The sequence below is a fragment of the Prenolepis imparis genome, unplaced genomic scaffold, assembly GCF_030444845.1.
Source record: "Prenolepis imparis isolate NDT839.2.m4 unplaced genomic scaffold, iyPreImpa1.0 SCAF_1, whole genome shotgun sequence".
NCBI lineage: Eukaryota > Metazoa > Arthropoda > Insecta > Hymenoptera > Formicidae > Prenolepis > Prenolepis imparis.
In genome coordinates this window covers 12,255,814-12,271,066 of record NW_028141159.1, presented here as the reverse complement: position 1 = coordinate 12,271,066, position 15,253 = coordinate 12,255,814, and the positions used below count along the sequence as shown (strand labels likewise).

General features: G+C 34.5%; 2 protein-coding genes and 1 long non-coding RNA gene across 7 annotated transcripts in view; 2 read left to right on the top strand and 1 right to left on the bottom strand.

Moving 5' to 3' along the window:
• The window catches only part of Sev (receptor protein-tyrosine kinase sevenless), a 33,699-nt gene that overhangs the window by 11,773 nt on the left and 6,673 nt on the right, over positions 1-15,253 (bottom strand). For 2 of the 3 annotated variants that reach the window (XM_083032218.1, XM_083032099.1), the window contains exons 2-6: positions 10,179-10,238; positions 3,954-4,013; positions 3,700-3,790; positions 1,069-1,301; positions 534-773 (exon numbers count right to left, since the gene is read on the bottom strand). In XM_083032218.1, coding sequence (XP_082888344.1) covers positions 534-773; positions 1,069-1,301; positions 3,700-3,790; positions 3,954-4,013; positions 10,179-10,238 — 684 coding nt within the window. The remainder of the gene's footprint in view (positions 1-533; positions 774-1,068; positions 1,302-3,699; positions 3,791-3,953; positions 4,014-10,178; positions 10,239-15,253) is intronic. The other variant, XM_083032142.1, reaches the window with a different exon arrangement.
• Positions 1,328-4,020, top strand: LOC145933003 (cAMP-dependent protein kinase catalytic subunit beta). Of its 2 annotated transcripts, XM_083032453.1 has the most exons (3): positions 1,328-2,173; positions 2,386-2,874; positions 2,947-4,020. In XM_083032453.1, exons 1-3 carry the CDS (start codon positions 1,832-1,834, stop codon positions 3,103-3,105), a joined length of 990 nt encoding a protein of 329 aa, XP_082888579.1. In that variant the 5' UTR covers positions 1,328-1,831; the 3' UTR covers positions 3,106-4,020. The 2 variants fall into 2 exon arrangements, with proteins under 2 accessions (XP_082888579.1, XP_082888489.1); XM_083032363.1 differs by having other exon boundaries at positions 1,330-2,173; positions 2,386-4,020.
• LOC145932778 (uncharacterized) lies at positions 11,627-14,347 on the top strand. 2 transcript variants are annotated; one of them, XR_014424790.1, is made up of 4 exons: positions 11,627-12,101; positions 12,665-12,832; positions 13,081-13,335; positions 13,850-14,347. It is a non-coding gene; the product is annotated as an uncharacterized LOC145932778 (long non-coding RNA). The 2 variants fall into 2 exon arrangements; XR_014424785.1 differs by lacking the exon at positions 13,850-14,347 and having other exon boundaries at positions 13,081-13,768.

Below are 15,253 nucleotides of genomic sequence, written 5' to 3'. Positions count from 1 at the left end.
ATAAAATAAGAAACTCATTGACGATCTTTAATTATTAATATATTCATAAAAATAGAAGCTAATATAATAATATTTAGCAGAAAATAAAATTAAATAAAATTAATATATTCTCTGCTAAAATTAAAATTTTAGCAGAGAATATACTTAATTAAGCATTTTATGATTTTCTTAAATTAGATACAGAGAAGATTTATCGCGTTATTGTTAGATAAAATGACAAGTATATTATTTAACATTGCCGTAAAACTCAAAGTGATTGTTCGCCAATGAATTCTTTTCAAACAGGATAACGGGATGTACCTTGCAGAACCAGTTACGCATATTAAATTTTTATATATAAACAACAGTTAAAAATATTATAGCAAAGCGTGGTGGCGCGTCTTGCGCGAATACACGAAAATATAAGAATGCATCAGTTTAGAGAGAGAATAGAAAAAGACTTGAGTATACAGAAGTATGCGAGAGACACTTCGGTGTGAGTACCAGAGTAATCGGATACGCTGGTCTTTATATGGTTCTGGCGTGGCGTGTACCTTAAGCTGGGAATGTTCAGCCCCTTGCAGTCGTAGGACATAGGACATAAGTGGCCCGTTCGTGAATGGGCCTGGTTCCCAAGATATAGATACGCGGTAGCTGTCTACCGCCGCCGCTCTTACAATTACCGGTGCTGATGTCGGTAGACCGGCTGGATTTGTTAATATTACCACACTCGGCGCTGACACAATCGGCTCCGGATTGTGCTGTGACGATTTCAAAAGCAGCGCTACGCGAAACTGCAAACGTCAGCGTTTTTTTTTTTTCATGAAAAATTGTATAAGAGAAAAAAGGATTCGACAGTCTTAAATGCACCTAAAGTCTAAATCAAGCTTAAATTAACATATATATTATTTAAAAATCTTTGGCAGATACAGTCTATATTTTATGTTTTGTTAATATAAGTGCGATATTCTGTATATCAAATAAAACAAGAAAGAGATTATATTTTGCAGATTATATTTTGTAATTTATTTTTATTAATTTATAATTTATGTAACTCCATCTCAGAGAGTTCCTTTCGTCTTTACGTACCCTGTACTTGGTATAAGGTTGCAGATTCTCGACTAGTATCTGATCACCTTCGCCCCACGATTGATTCCTGCAGTACTGCCATGTCTCAGCTAGTTCTTCGTATCTCCATTGCACCAAGTACGATATACCTGCGGCGCGTTTATCTATACCTACGCCTTTCCATTCCAGGCTGAGCGAGGTCGCCGTCAATGAATCCGCGACCAATGCTGGTGCCGGTGGAGTGCCGATTTCCGCTATTCAGTAAATGATTTTCTTATTTAATTTATAGAATGTTTCATGTCGCAATAAAAATGTCAATAGATATTTAATTCATATTTTATTTAACAGAGTTTTATTCATATCTATAACTATAAATATATGAATCTCTCGCGTGAGAAAAGGAAAAAATCATTCTGCCTGTGAATGGGGGCTTATTATTTTATATTAGCATTATTTTTAGTCATAAAATATAATATAAATGCAAAATAATATAGTGATGCACCTATGCATTACTCATACATAGATATTAGGTTTGTTCTTTTTAGCTGCACTGATGAACTAGTGCAATAAGTTAGAGTGAAACAAAATATATTTGTCTCATTTTAACTTATTGCACCAGTATGAACTAGTGCACCAGTGCAGCTAAAAAGAACAAATCTATTATAAATATAAATAAACAACATACGATCACACCTCGTCACATATAGCAATCTTTATCATGTCATCTCATGATAAATTAACCTTTAAACTTTAAAACATTCAAGTTTAAAGAATTAAATTTTAAATGTCACACGTAAAAGTGGTGGATACCGAAAGAGAACGAATGTTCAAAGAATACAGTGATATCTTAGACAATCTGAAGGCGGCATTTATGGAGAAGTGGAAGACAAAGGTGGATGATAATGCGAAATTGGAGGACTTTGAACGTTTCAGAACCGTCGGCACTGGTGCCTTTGGTCGCGTTATCCTCGTCAAGTATAAATCAACGTCCACGTATTATGCTATGAAGATTCTCGATAAAGGAAAACTCGTGAAGATGAAGCAAGTGGATCATTCGCGTAACGAGAAGAGAATCCTGCAATGCATCAACTTTCCCTTCATGGTCTTTATGGAGTTCTTCTTTAAGGCAAGGCTTGAAAATCGAAATAACGACACTACTGACATTAGAAATCTCTATCTTTCTATACACAAAGTGTATTAGATAGATAGATCTTTCGGCAAACTTTTTTTCTAAAAGAGAACTTACATTGTTTCTTTTGTTATATTTGATAAATACCCTAAAATATTATATTTTTATAAAATAAACGCATCTAACATGCATTTTAATTCTTGTTCCAGGACAATTCCTACGTGTACATGGTACTGCCATTCGCGCACGGAGGCGAGATGTTTACTCATCTTAGACGTATGGGAAAGTTCGACGAATCGCTGGCGAAATTTTATGCAGCTCAGGTGGCTCTGGCTTTAGAGTATCTGCATCATTGTAGCCTAGTTTACCGAGATCTCAAACCCGAGAATATCCTGATACAGAATTCCGGCTACATCACGGTGACCGATTTCGGTTTCTGCAAGATGATAGACGGCCGCACGTGGACTTTATGCGGCACGCCGGAATATCTGGCACCGGAAGTAATTCTGTCAAAGGGTTACGGTAAGGCCGTCGATTGGTGGAGCTTTGGCGTGCTGGTCTACGAGATGAACGCGGGATACCCGCCATTCTACGCGCATGATCCTATGAAAATCTACGAAAAGATCGTAGCGGGCAAGTACAAGTTCGCGCATCACTTTGGCGAGGAGCTGAGGGACATACTGAAGAATATTCTACAAGTAGATTTATCAAGAAGATTCGGCAATTTAAAAGATGGTAGTATGGACATTAAGAAACACCGTTGGTTCCAGTCCATCGATTGGATCGAGATCTATCATCAAAAAGTGCAACCGAGCTTCATTCCTCATTGCAACAACAACGGCGATGCAAGCAACTTCGATTATTATGATGAAGAACCGCTTGAGATCGCGTCTTTTGATCAATATGGCAAGGAATTTGCACAATTTTAGAGATAAAAACGCTGACAATTATAAATTGATATAAAAAAAATGATTGAGGTAAATTAAGAGATGATATGGTATGATAATATGATGAGATGATATGGAAATTATATATAGATCGTTATGTTATTTGCAATGTCTGTAAGTATCTTATATTTAGCTCAGAATTATAATTAGTTTATAATGGCAATAATTAAAAAATAAACAATATTATTTAAGTTTATCAAAACAATACTTCATGTAATGACATAAAAAAAGGAAAAGAAAATAGAAATAGAAGTAAGAGATGAACAAGAAGAGTAAAAAAGATAAAATGTAGGAAATTCCAAAAATTTAAATATTATATACATTATCATCGTAAAGGTTCACGAACATAATGTACACAAAAATGATATTCAACTGTATGAGATTTAACTGTAAGTTTAACGAGAGACATAATGTTATATTTTGTGTTTGCAAGAAATAAATGTTCTTTTTTCTGATAATATCTCTCATCACTCTGAGATATATAAAAGATTTAATTATATTCATTATCTATAGATTTTAATATTTTTTTAAAAATAGTATATTTCTAAATCAATATAAAAAAATATACTATTATACCTTTGAGCTGCTGGAAATAACGATTTAACGCATCGTGGCAGCCCAAAACGCAATACAATTCCTTTGGAGGTAGCAATTCTTGCGTTCCATTCTGCAAACAGTATATTGGATTGACATTATGCGTATATTCACCAGAGAAATTAGGAGAATATTACGTAAAAGACGGTGCGAAAAATTACATTACGAGTGTACTGCACTTTTACGTAAGTTCGTCCGATAAATGTCATAAAAATAAAAGTAGCAGCGATACTAACGCAAACAGCTTGGCAGCTTGTGTCGAGTGCCTGTTCCCATGCTTCACAGCCTTTTGTACACTGCAAAAATAAACGTGCTGATAAGAAAATGGCAATATCTTAATTTCATATATTCCTAAAACGAATGCCAGTATGTACATAATATACAGAAAAAGTATTTTGCTTTAAATGAAGATAAATGCTCTTCTCAACATGTACACAAACTTTATCTTAATAAAGTAAGTTATATTCTTTTAAATACGATAAATTTAAGTAAGATATTTGTGTAACTTAATATTTTTTATAATGTAATATCTTAATTTATATAACAAACATATTGAGATTTTTATTTGTTTTAAAGTGGAAATATATTACGCGACTTATATTTTGCTAGTATTTATTTTTATGCCATTATTTCTAATTGAAATTGTTCGCGAATGCATATTACATTCATGACAATCATATCTACATTATTGTTTTATGTGGACATTTTGTATTCCAGTCGAACAATGGAACGCTTCAACATAAGTATATCGGATTTGCAATAAATGGTCTGTTCGATATACATCCTTCCGTCGAAGGTCATCGGGTATTCTATGCGATTCGCTAAAATGCAGCTCCGGAAGTAGCTGAACAATGGGTCACGTTATCTGGAGCGATGTGACATAACTCGCTCACTTTGCCGTAGCACAGGCAAAGCCGTAATTTTTCGTGATCGCGTCTGGTCCCGGCCTGCGTGGCACGTGCCTCAAGTAACGCCCACGTTCATAAGACTCTCGTTGCATGGCAGCTTGTCGGGCATGGATTTGCGAACTAAAAGTTTAACGCATTAACTTACTGCGCGAGAGGATGTGGGCATTTGTCGTCGACAACAAGCCAGCTGTAGCCGAGGACGCGGACAGCGCAGCTTCCACTACGCCAGTGCATGTCTTTGTTTACCTTGCGAGATACGACTCTTTTAATTTAAATTTCTTTCGCGAATGAAGTTAATATTACTGTATTTCAGAAAATTATTATGCATGCGGCAAGAAGATAATTATTAATTACGACAAAAGTGATTAGTCAAAGATAGATTAAAATCATTTTCAATCTCACTGTTCTAATTTTATTCTCAATTAATTTTTTTCAGGGTGAAGAATTTCTTTCACAATATACTGAACCTACGTGTCGTTAAGTTTTTAAAGAAAACATCGGAACGGAAAATGCATCCTCGAATGCATTTAAAAGTATAAATATACAGGAGCGACTTGCCTCGAGTGTCTCGAGAGTGCAGACTTTGATACATCTCTAAACAGTTGGAACATTTCAATCGTCGATGACATTTTTGTAAGTATTCGAGTTTTTTGAGATGATTATATTGTTTAACTCTTCAGATAAATTTCAAGCGAAGTAATATTTTTTACGAGAAGTAATAAAAAAAAATGAATTTTCTTAATCCTTATGCATTCTTTTCATGTCGCTTTATCGTTAGTTTCGTTAGCCTTAATCATAAATAAGTATATGATGGAGTTTTATAGTAGTGCATAGTGGAAAGTCTATTCTAACGTCCGGAGTTACAAGAGATGCTATTTAGCAATTGGTAAATTGATCGTCATTCTGGTTAGTGCGTTCGAGAGGCGCCGTATATAAATAATACTGCACTCGACATTGCGGAATAATAAGCAAATTGCATCGTACGAGAAACCTAATTTCTTTGAACGAATTGCTACGCACGCTAAATAATTAAAATTCTAAATAATTACAAATCTTTCCTAAATAAAAATATATTTTTTAGGTAATTCTTGTTGACAGAGATTCTTATGTTCAATATTTTATTTCTTTTCCTAATATATATATATGTCCATTTGATAGACATATCAGGTTATATAACAGATGTTTTAGGCCATTGCCTCGTACTTATATTTTAAAAAAGAATGCAATATTTCAAGCACGAACTCTGGATGTGATCTTACGACATGCGCAGTATATAATAGCATACGCATATAATAATGCGTGCGTGTGTATACGTATGGTGGTATATGGCCTATGTGATACGAGGGTATCACATAGGTCAGCTCGTCTGAAAAGTCCGTAAAAATAAAGGGACTTCCAGCGCCAGATAAACGTTATTAATAACATTTGACGTTGGAATTCTATGACAATTATGGCAAATCATCGACGCGAGTAATACATAAACAATATCATTCAAATATATTAATTTGCTGTCATAATTAACTATAATAATTTTTTTAATTAATTGCAGAATTATGTTTACAGCTAAAAAAATTATTAATTTTATTTTTTAGTGATAAAAAAATTGAGTACAGATTTGTTTATTATCATGAAATTTGAAATATTCGAGTAATTAAAAATAAGTTTTGTCTTGAATATATTTCAATATATGTATTTGAATATTTGCATTAATATTTGAATTAAATACAAATATTTGCATATGTATGGAATTAAAATTTAACTTTCTCTTTCTCTCTTTCTTTTCTTTATCTCTCTCTTTTTTCTTCCTTTTTCTCTTTTTCTCTCTAGTTGGAAGCTACGCAGAAAGTAAAATTCTTTATCATGTGACTACTCTATGTGTTAAGAAAAACTGTTGATTTATGGCTTATCTAATTTATAGTCGCGGTGACCTACAATTCTTCGCCCTTTTCGATGATTTTGATCAATCCATCGTTTATTTTTAACAGTTACAAATTATTAATTTTATTCTTTTTAGAGAAATATATAAATATCAATCTTTTGCGCGCGCGGAGCAAAGGATGTATATATCCTGACGTTCAATTTATTTTAACGAGCTCTGGGTGTTTTAATTCGACACGCCTCATCAAACATATATAAGTTTTTAAACGCTCTAGTCGTTTACAATGAGGGTTGACAAAACTATCAGACAGTTGAAAATGGTTGAACCGAGAGTAACTCCGCACAGCGGCCGCTAATTTCTCACTTCCTCATTAAATCCTCAGCGTGTATTATGCCCCCAGCTGGGTCGTCCCTCCGTATACGCGGCTCCCCGTAGATCGTAGATCTTCATCCTACCACGGAACATCTATCTGTCCTCTCTTCGTTTTGCTTTAACCCCATTTACTGCTTTCAGTCTGGCTCCACAGACCATAGACGAGTAAGAAAAAAAATCCAACGAATATGATGACTCAAATTACCTCCGTAATGTCTTTATAACGAGCTGCTAATTTATGGATAATTGATTAGCAATGTCATATTTTAGTAGATTTTGACGTTAATAAATTCGACTTCTTGTCTTGGCATTGACTGTTTATACTGTCTGCGTAAAATATAATTTTTTATTATATTTGCCATGTCTATATATATGACTCGTTCAAAAATATAATTAATTTTTAAAATTTTTCTCTCTTTTTGGAATATCTAAAAAAAATAGAGATTCTACACTGTATACAATTATATTTTATATTTATATTTATTTGTCCAAAAATGAGATCTTCTTAGACATAAATATATTTATACTGAAAAATTGTAATTTAAAAAAATTGTAATACAGAATAATTAGAGAAAAAATATATGTCACACAAATAGTATCAATCATTAAAATTGTTTTTCTGCTTTATAGTATACAAATTTTATCTTTATCATTTACAGCAGCAATTTTCAAGCCAAAGTGACTTCTGGGCAATAGTCGTTATCAAGCAGAGACATTTGTATGGCTACTTCGCTGTAGGTAGTCCTCCACTTTACTTTATTGTAGATAAACACACTTGACTGTCTGGATTCTTAGCATACGACATAAGGAAGCAAATGTTCATCGTTTGTTTGTAGTTTATGTTTCTTTCAATGTATAAAATAGAAGATGTTACAACTCACCATAAAAAGAGCGCATATAGAAAGAGAAAAAGAGAGAAAGATAAAAGGACAAAAACAGAGAGGAAAAGAAAAAAATAAATACCTTTTAATTTAAGTCTTGCGTTAATGTATTAATTTTTTAAATGTAAATATTCTATATACTTATATATATACTTTATATACTTGTATACTTATCTTGATACTTTTTGTTTTTTTTCTATTTGTAGCAAGAAGCAATTTTTATATTTTAATTGATGTACGTATAAGAGCAGTTTTTTAATTATGGTCAAATTTTGTAAAGATCGGAAGTCATCCGATGGCTATTTCCGGAGGTAAGCAAAGGACGCGCAAACCTATATTAATTTTCGAGAGCGATCCAAAAATAAGAGGGCATCGAACAAAAGAAATTCCAGCAGTATTAATTCATCGTTATCGACCTGTGAAATTGCCGGAAGAGAAGTAAAGTCAATTCGCTGATGTTTGTAGAGTACCCTAATGTTTGTACCCTAATCATTGGACGCTGTGGACGCAGGGTATACTTAATCTTTTATATCAATTAGATGAATAAATTCAAGGAATTCTTTTAAAAATAGATTAATAATAAATAAATTGTTAAATTGCAATGAATATTTCAATAATGCTCTATGAAAGATGAAAAAAGAAATGTGAAACTATAATGATGCGAACATCGATGACGATCAGTACAAGTTAAAAGGTCGGAAATTTCTATTGTGTTAGAATTAAAGTTTCCACGCAAACTCATTTTTCCCAGGCAAAAGAGCGCAGTAGTTAATAAAGACTAGAAGTGGGTCGCGCCGAAGCGCGTAAATGTTCAGCCAGAATCGCGGATCGTCTTTCTCCACCTACGTCGCCCTGTCCGTTACTCGTACGCATTACTGGCGACTTACGAACCGTGAAACGAGCCGAGGGAGGAAATCGTTTTAAGCGCAATTCGCGCGGTAATTCGCTTTCCAAGTCCCGCTCCACGACGCACGCAACGAATGTCGAACCGCGTGCGACATCCTCGCGCGTCGAGCAGCACGAATCGCTTAACGTATTGATGACCGCATTTTTTTCGGAGATAATTAGGCACGCCAGGATCCTTTTTGTCCTTTTCGTGAGGGGTTAATTGCCCTGCTCGTTTCCTATCCTGGAGACACGCGTTGCTGGATATCCTTCCGGTCCCGCAGGGGAGTTCTTTCTATGTTTTACTCTCGTTGGAATGTGCATTTTTATTTTTACGTAATAAGCTAATGATTCATTTATTAGGAATTCGAAAGTGAGAAGGAAATTTTTAAAAGTAGGATAAACAGACAAATGTAGATCGATTACGTTTTTAATTATACTGGATTTAACCTTTAGGAACAAGATATGTTTCTCCCTAATTTTTATAATTATCTTACATCTACTGTGTAAAATATAATTAGTAATTTTATAAATTGCACAATAATGAAGTATCATATGCTCCTCTAAAAAGTAGCTGATTTATTACCGACTTCTTCAGATTTGTTTTTATCATCAATTAACTTCCATTTTAATTTAACTGGTTTTTCATCTCTTTCTATATATGAAACTCAAAGTAAAACGTTGACAACGAATTTATTTATCCCACCACGCGATGACGAAATTACGACACACGCGCGGCGTTAGATGCTCCCAATTTCCCCGTTTTTCTCCTTCGCACTTCCGTTTTACGGGGAGGAAACTGGGAGAGAAACGGAGAGTGCGACAGCTAGACGGACGAAGCGCGAGAGAGTGAATCCGGAGTCGCACGGTAATTTGGCGACATCCGCCATCGGTCGCACTTGTACGCGATCCAATTTAAAGGCACGAAGCCGTACTAGAGAGAGAGAAAGAGAGAGAACGGGCCATTCTTTCATTCGTATACGCGCGCAATACGTTTCGTACGTACGTGCGTACGCGCGTCCGCCCCATTCATCGGCCTCGCGTTGTTTTTTATTTGCCGTTTACCATCTCCGTCGCCGCGAGTTAGGAGCGGCGGGGTCCCCTGGAACACCAGCGGAAGTACTTTCATTGTAACGAGGGACTGTCGTCCCTTCATTTTCGTCTCCGACGTCCGCACCGGTCATTCGCGTATACCGCGTTAGGACTGTCGATTGTTGTTCCGAGATCCGTTAGAGTATTCTAAACGATTAGATTTTGCCGAGGGGGTAAGTTGACCGATCTTTAAACCAACCGAGGAGATAAAACTCTATCTGTCGTGCCTGACATTTTGCTTAATTTTTCACGCACTTATTTTACTTTTCCATTATACAAATTGTAGATCAATATATATATATATGTTCTTGATAAAAGTCAGCGTGAATTATTTTATGTGGTAGCAATGGACGAGTAAAATTTCTGCTCCAATTTTAATCGAGAGAAATGTGTATGTGTCCTGAATAAATTTAATTCAATGATCAAACACGCAAGACTTCTTACCTGATCGATCTTACATTTCACCCCGCATCCCACTTCCGAGCTCAAGTCGTCCGTTCGATTCTGCAATCAAATATGTATCTCATTAAAAAAAATCATGAATAGTATAATCATTTTAAAGCTAGATAGAAATCAAATAAATTTTTAACATTAAATCATCGATTTCCAAAAATGATGTACCTATATGTATATATAAAACAGGATGTGTCATACAGGATATGCAATCGACAACATGCGATCACTGTCGATTGAACGTAAAAATAGAGATGTTGAACAACACGATGGCGCGTGAACTTATGCGTGTGCGATTATGTTACGTGCAGGGGCGGTGTAAAATAAATTGAATCGCTTGCAGTCTTTAAAAGACGTTAAACTGTTCCATCCGGTTCAATTGACACCCCCGGTATCTGGCGCATTTGACGTGGCGCGCAGGAATGAATCGCCGAATATAATCGTCCCCCCAAGGTGCCCGGTCTTTTCCGCACTAATGTCGGAGATAACGTACCGCTCGTTACAGCGACTGCACCTGTACGTTACACATTTCCGGGACACAGGTGCGTGTCCGGTTCTCGATGAAACGCGCGAGAGTAATTGGAAAGAGCCCGACACGACGAGATCGGTGGCAGAGAGGGAAGTCGTGCACAAATATCGTTGGGAGAGAGGGGTGCGAAGTGAACCATAATATCCATAGTTACCACCATGGGAATTTTGGAAAGTCAATTCTTTGACCGTCTAATTATCATAACGTATTTATTATGGAATAGGGTTTCCACCTGCGGAATGCAAATTTGTATATCAAACTGTGAGAACCTTATTTCGTTCTGTAAATCAGTTTAGCAATCTTTAAATCCAATATAAAATCTTATCTTTCTTTTATATTTAATCATCCTATTGAAATTAATAAATTTTCGAATAAAATGTGATCAAATATTAAATCCCTTAAAATACTGCCATTTCATGACAGTAATTATTTCTTTTTTATGCCTGTGTACAGTATCTACACTGAGAAAAAAATACTGTTGAATCAACAACATTTTTGTAGTTAAATTTTATTTTATTAATTCAATGATATTATTAATCTAATCAAATACTGACGTATTTTGTTGATTCAACAGTATTTTTTTCTCAGTGTATAAATATTTGTTTATGTAATTAGTTGATTATGTAAAATATCAATGTATCAGCAGAATATGCGCGAATTAAGCTTTATTAAAATTAAGTATCTTTATTATTCTTTTCACAGGCATTTGCAGCGACACAAATGCGTGTATGTGTTCCATAAATAGCTGTACAAGAATTTTACACGGCGATAATGTTTAACTCCGAATTTCCGTAATTAGATAATGCTCGGGCGACAAATTACGTCCTGCCACGAACTAAAATTTTCGCGGAAGCGGTAATAATCCAGAAATGCTGCGACGCAGACTGTTGCAGATATGCTCGAACGTGTTTTCATCTCACTTACTTAGCAGCCAGCAGGCGAGTTCAATGATAAGGGTTCAAACTCTGAGAGGAGAGGGAAACGGTAACAGAGTGTTTTCGCATACTATCTCACTTCTCTCGTGGATCTATCAATTTTACGACGATTTTTTTTTATCCCGCTCTCGTCTCGTGGAAACATCTTCCCGCAATAAGCGTCAAGCATTTAACTTTGCACTCGATTAATCAATCTGTTTCGTGCGTCGATGAGGAACCTTGTGCAGACGCGTGTGACCGCGCTTATCTCTACATTTTAACACACTATATTGTTAGGTATCTTATTGTTAAAAAAGTTTATTTGTGCGTGTATATTGACATTGCGAGAAAATTGCGAGAAATGCCGTAGTTCACGCTAAAATAATTGACACAATGTCACATACTTTTGTTTACTCCGTCGTAAATTATTTTGAACTTGTTCGAAGAAAGCAAAGGGGACTGATAAAAGAAGTAAGATATAAATAGCGTATGTAGAGATAATTATCATAAGATGAAATTTGCGTACAAAATGTTTTTTGTTTCTTTAATTTTGACTTTATTTTTAATCAGACTTTGTATTCATAATTTGCGATTAAGACGTATATAAATGCATAAATTATTGCGTAATCTGTAGAATGCTGTGTAATTATTTCTTTTAGAATCTTACTATAATATTTTCTTTCTGATTGTAGACAATACTTTTTTACAAATAAAATATGTTCTTTTTTATCGAAAAAGAAATTACGCAAGAATAAATTAATAAAACAATCGTTTCTCGTGGCAAAACAATTCAAGCTTTGCTTTTCTTCATTTGATTGTTAGAGCAATTTAATGGAATTTGGCTTCTTCGATTAATTTTTATCTTCACAATTGATTATTTCTCTTCGAGGAGGCGCCTCGACTTCTTCTTTCGCTTCTGTTTTCACTAAGTTTCGCTAAGTTTTCAACGTTTCAACGGTCTTAGAGAAAAAAAGAGGGAAATTACCTGTTAAGGAGCAATCTTATCTGATCTAAGGTAATCGCTTAATGCATAGGTGCCTGTCTTTTCGTATACGTTCTTCCCTCGTGTTCAACGTCTACGTCACGCTTGGCAGCATCGGCCACCTGTTGCGTCTTCCTACCACATAATCTCGAAGAGGGAAATAATAGCGGATGTCAAACACGGAAAGATCTACTACACGGAAATGCTTGTTCGCTATTCGGTAAACAATGTTAGAGGAGGATTCTATCATAAATATTCTTATGGCAGGAGAAGTTCGAAGAATTATTCTTTTTCCCATTAAATTCAATATAATTATACACATATATATTCATTTACATTTATATTTATGCTATAAATTTTCCCTCTTTTTTCTCTCGTCATTTCTAGTTTTAACATATCAAACAATATCATGTGATTAAAATCAAAAGATGCTCGTGCTTTAACTATCACTATTTTTTATATTTGCAGAATGGAGCTGAATAAAAAATTGAAAAATTTTCAAACCGATAAGAGACGACAAAATATAACGTTATGAATGAACGTTGGGGAGAAGAATCTTTTTAAGTCTCAGCAAGTATACACCGTGTATGAAGTTGCCACGGTGAAACTGAAAGGAGCGACGGACGACATGGAAAACCTGATACTTGTCGACGTAATAATACGACATAACGCTGTTATTTTGCACACACATTCTTTGCAACGGCGCGCTGTTTCAAGTTTAAGGTAAAGGGTGTCGGATTTTTCCCTGCGGTCAACAACGTGCACGGTCGCACGGTGTTGGATGTACACCGGCTGGTGTCCACTCGGTTGGAACAGCGTCGAAAAGATCGAGCTCTCTTTGCTTTCAGCGATCAAAATCACTGATGCCATAAGAGAAACAGTGGACACGTCAAATTATTGAAAATCATGATTTTAAAATGAAAAAAAAAATGTATTTGAAATTTATCGCCACGAAATGTTATTATAAAAAAAATTATTTGCTATAAATATTTGAAAATATGCAAAATTTCGTCATTAAAAAAATTGAAAAGCACGTATTTGTAAAAATTTATGGGAAAATATAAAAGAAAAGATATGCAAAATTTTTTTTCCAGAAAACGATACATATTAGATAATGTGTTTATTTTTAAAGTAGAATTTTTTTCTTATTTGTTGTATCATGATTTCTTTTAAAATATTATTTTTTTATTTGTATATATGTGTATGCACTTTATTATCTCATTTTCTGATTTTTCAGATATTCTTCACATGTTTACATTTAAGAGACGTCGTTGGTGTCATTTGAATGCACGCAAACATTTTCTTCCACGAACCAAGTCAATTATTCTCATATTACGTCGAGAATTGAAAGGATAAGCATCGCGGTTGAAGCTGTAATTATTAGCGTAGTGACCAGGAAGTTCTCCCAGCTTCGATTTCGCAATCGCCACGTGCATTTTAATTTCTTCTGATGCTATTCAATTTTTACATTATTTTCAAGTTGCAGGCAATACAATTCGAAATAATTATTTATAATATTATATGTTTATATTATTCGCGAGATATGCGCAGTATAATTTCATAAGTATACGAAAATATAAATTTAAATCGATCAGTATTCTTATCTTTGTATATATATATATATAATATAAAAATAATATGCAATTTTAAAAATAAGATATATCAGAAGATTGATTTAATTTGTTATAATTAAATACAATTTAATGACACTCAAAAGTATTAAATATCTAATAAAAATAAATAAATTTTTTCCAAAAATTATTGAGACAGACAGTGTTATTGCTATATACTCTAGCAAAGAATTATAAGTCTCACGGTACAAATAATTTAGAATGAAAAAAAGAATTAGTCTCTTTCCTTTTGACACCCATTCAATAATTTGTATTGCAATAGCAATTAAGTGTTTGTATACACATCGTGGCGCGACGAATACGGCCCGACGAAAATCATTCTGACAGTCATTTCCCGTGAATAAAATCTGCAATGTTGGCGCGACGCGAATTGAATGAAGGGTAATAAAAATCGACAATGACGTTGTCACGACAGGCCGACGTCGTTTACCCGCACGAGATGAGAATCTGGGTTATCGTTGACCTTAAGTGCTCATTTGCTTATCCTAATGCAACTGCACGAGACGTTGAAATGCATTTTCGGCGTATCGCATCATACGCAGCGACTCTTTTTTCCGTACATAAGTATCCGCGATCTTTCATTGTCAGAAACGCGTTTGTGAATGAAATATTACAGACGCATCCTTTCTTGCGTAGATTTTACAGAATAAGGGTGTCAACCCATGAGAGACATTTCTCACACGCAATTAATCTTCTCGACATTTGTGCTAATACAGTTGCATACGGGTCTACCCACATCTATATTTTACTAATTTTCAAATACTATTTTTCGTGAAGTTACCACATAGAAAAGAAACCCTCATGAAAGTTGAATTGGTGATCAAATATATTTTGTCTTGCGTGCCGCTGATAAATTACAAAGATTTCTGTCTGAGAAAAAAGCAAAGAGATTCTTTTATTAAAATAATGATTGATTTATAATAATCTCTGCCTATTCTGTCAATGATTATCGTGATCTAAAAATTAAAACATTTTATTCTCTCTTACGTGTAAACGTGTTAATATAATCT

What these genes read in the sequence shown, in the direction of transcription:
- LOC145933003 (XM_083032363.1), top strand. Translation starts at nt 1,832, where the DNA reads ATGTCACACGTAAAAGTGGTGGATACCGAAAGAGAACGAATGTTCAAA. An exon ending in TTATGGAGTTCTTCTTTAAG is followed by an intron (nt 2,174 to 2,385) that starts GCAAGGCTTGAA and finishes TTCTTGTTCCAG; the next exon opens with GACAATTCCTACGTGTACAT.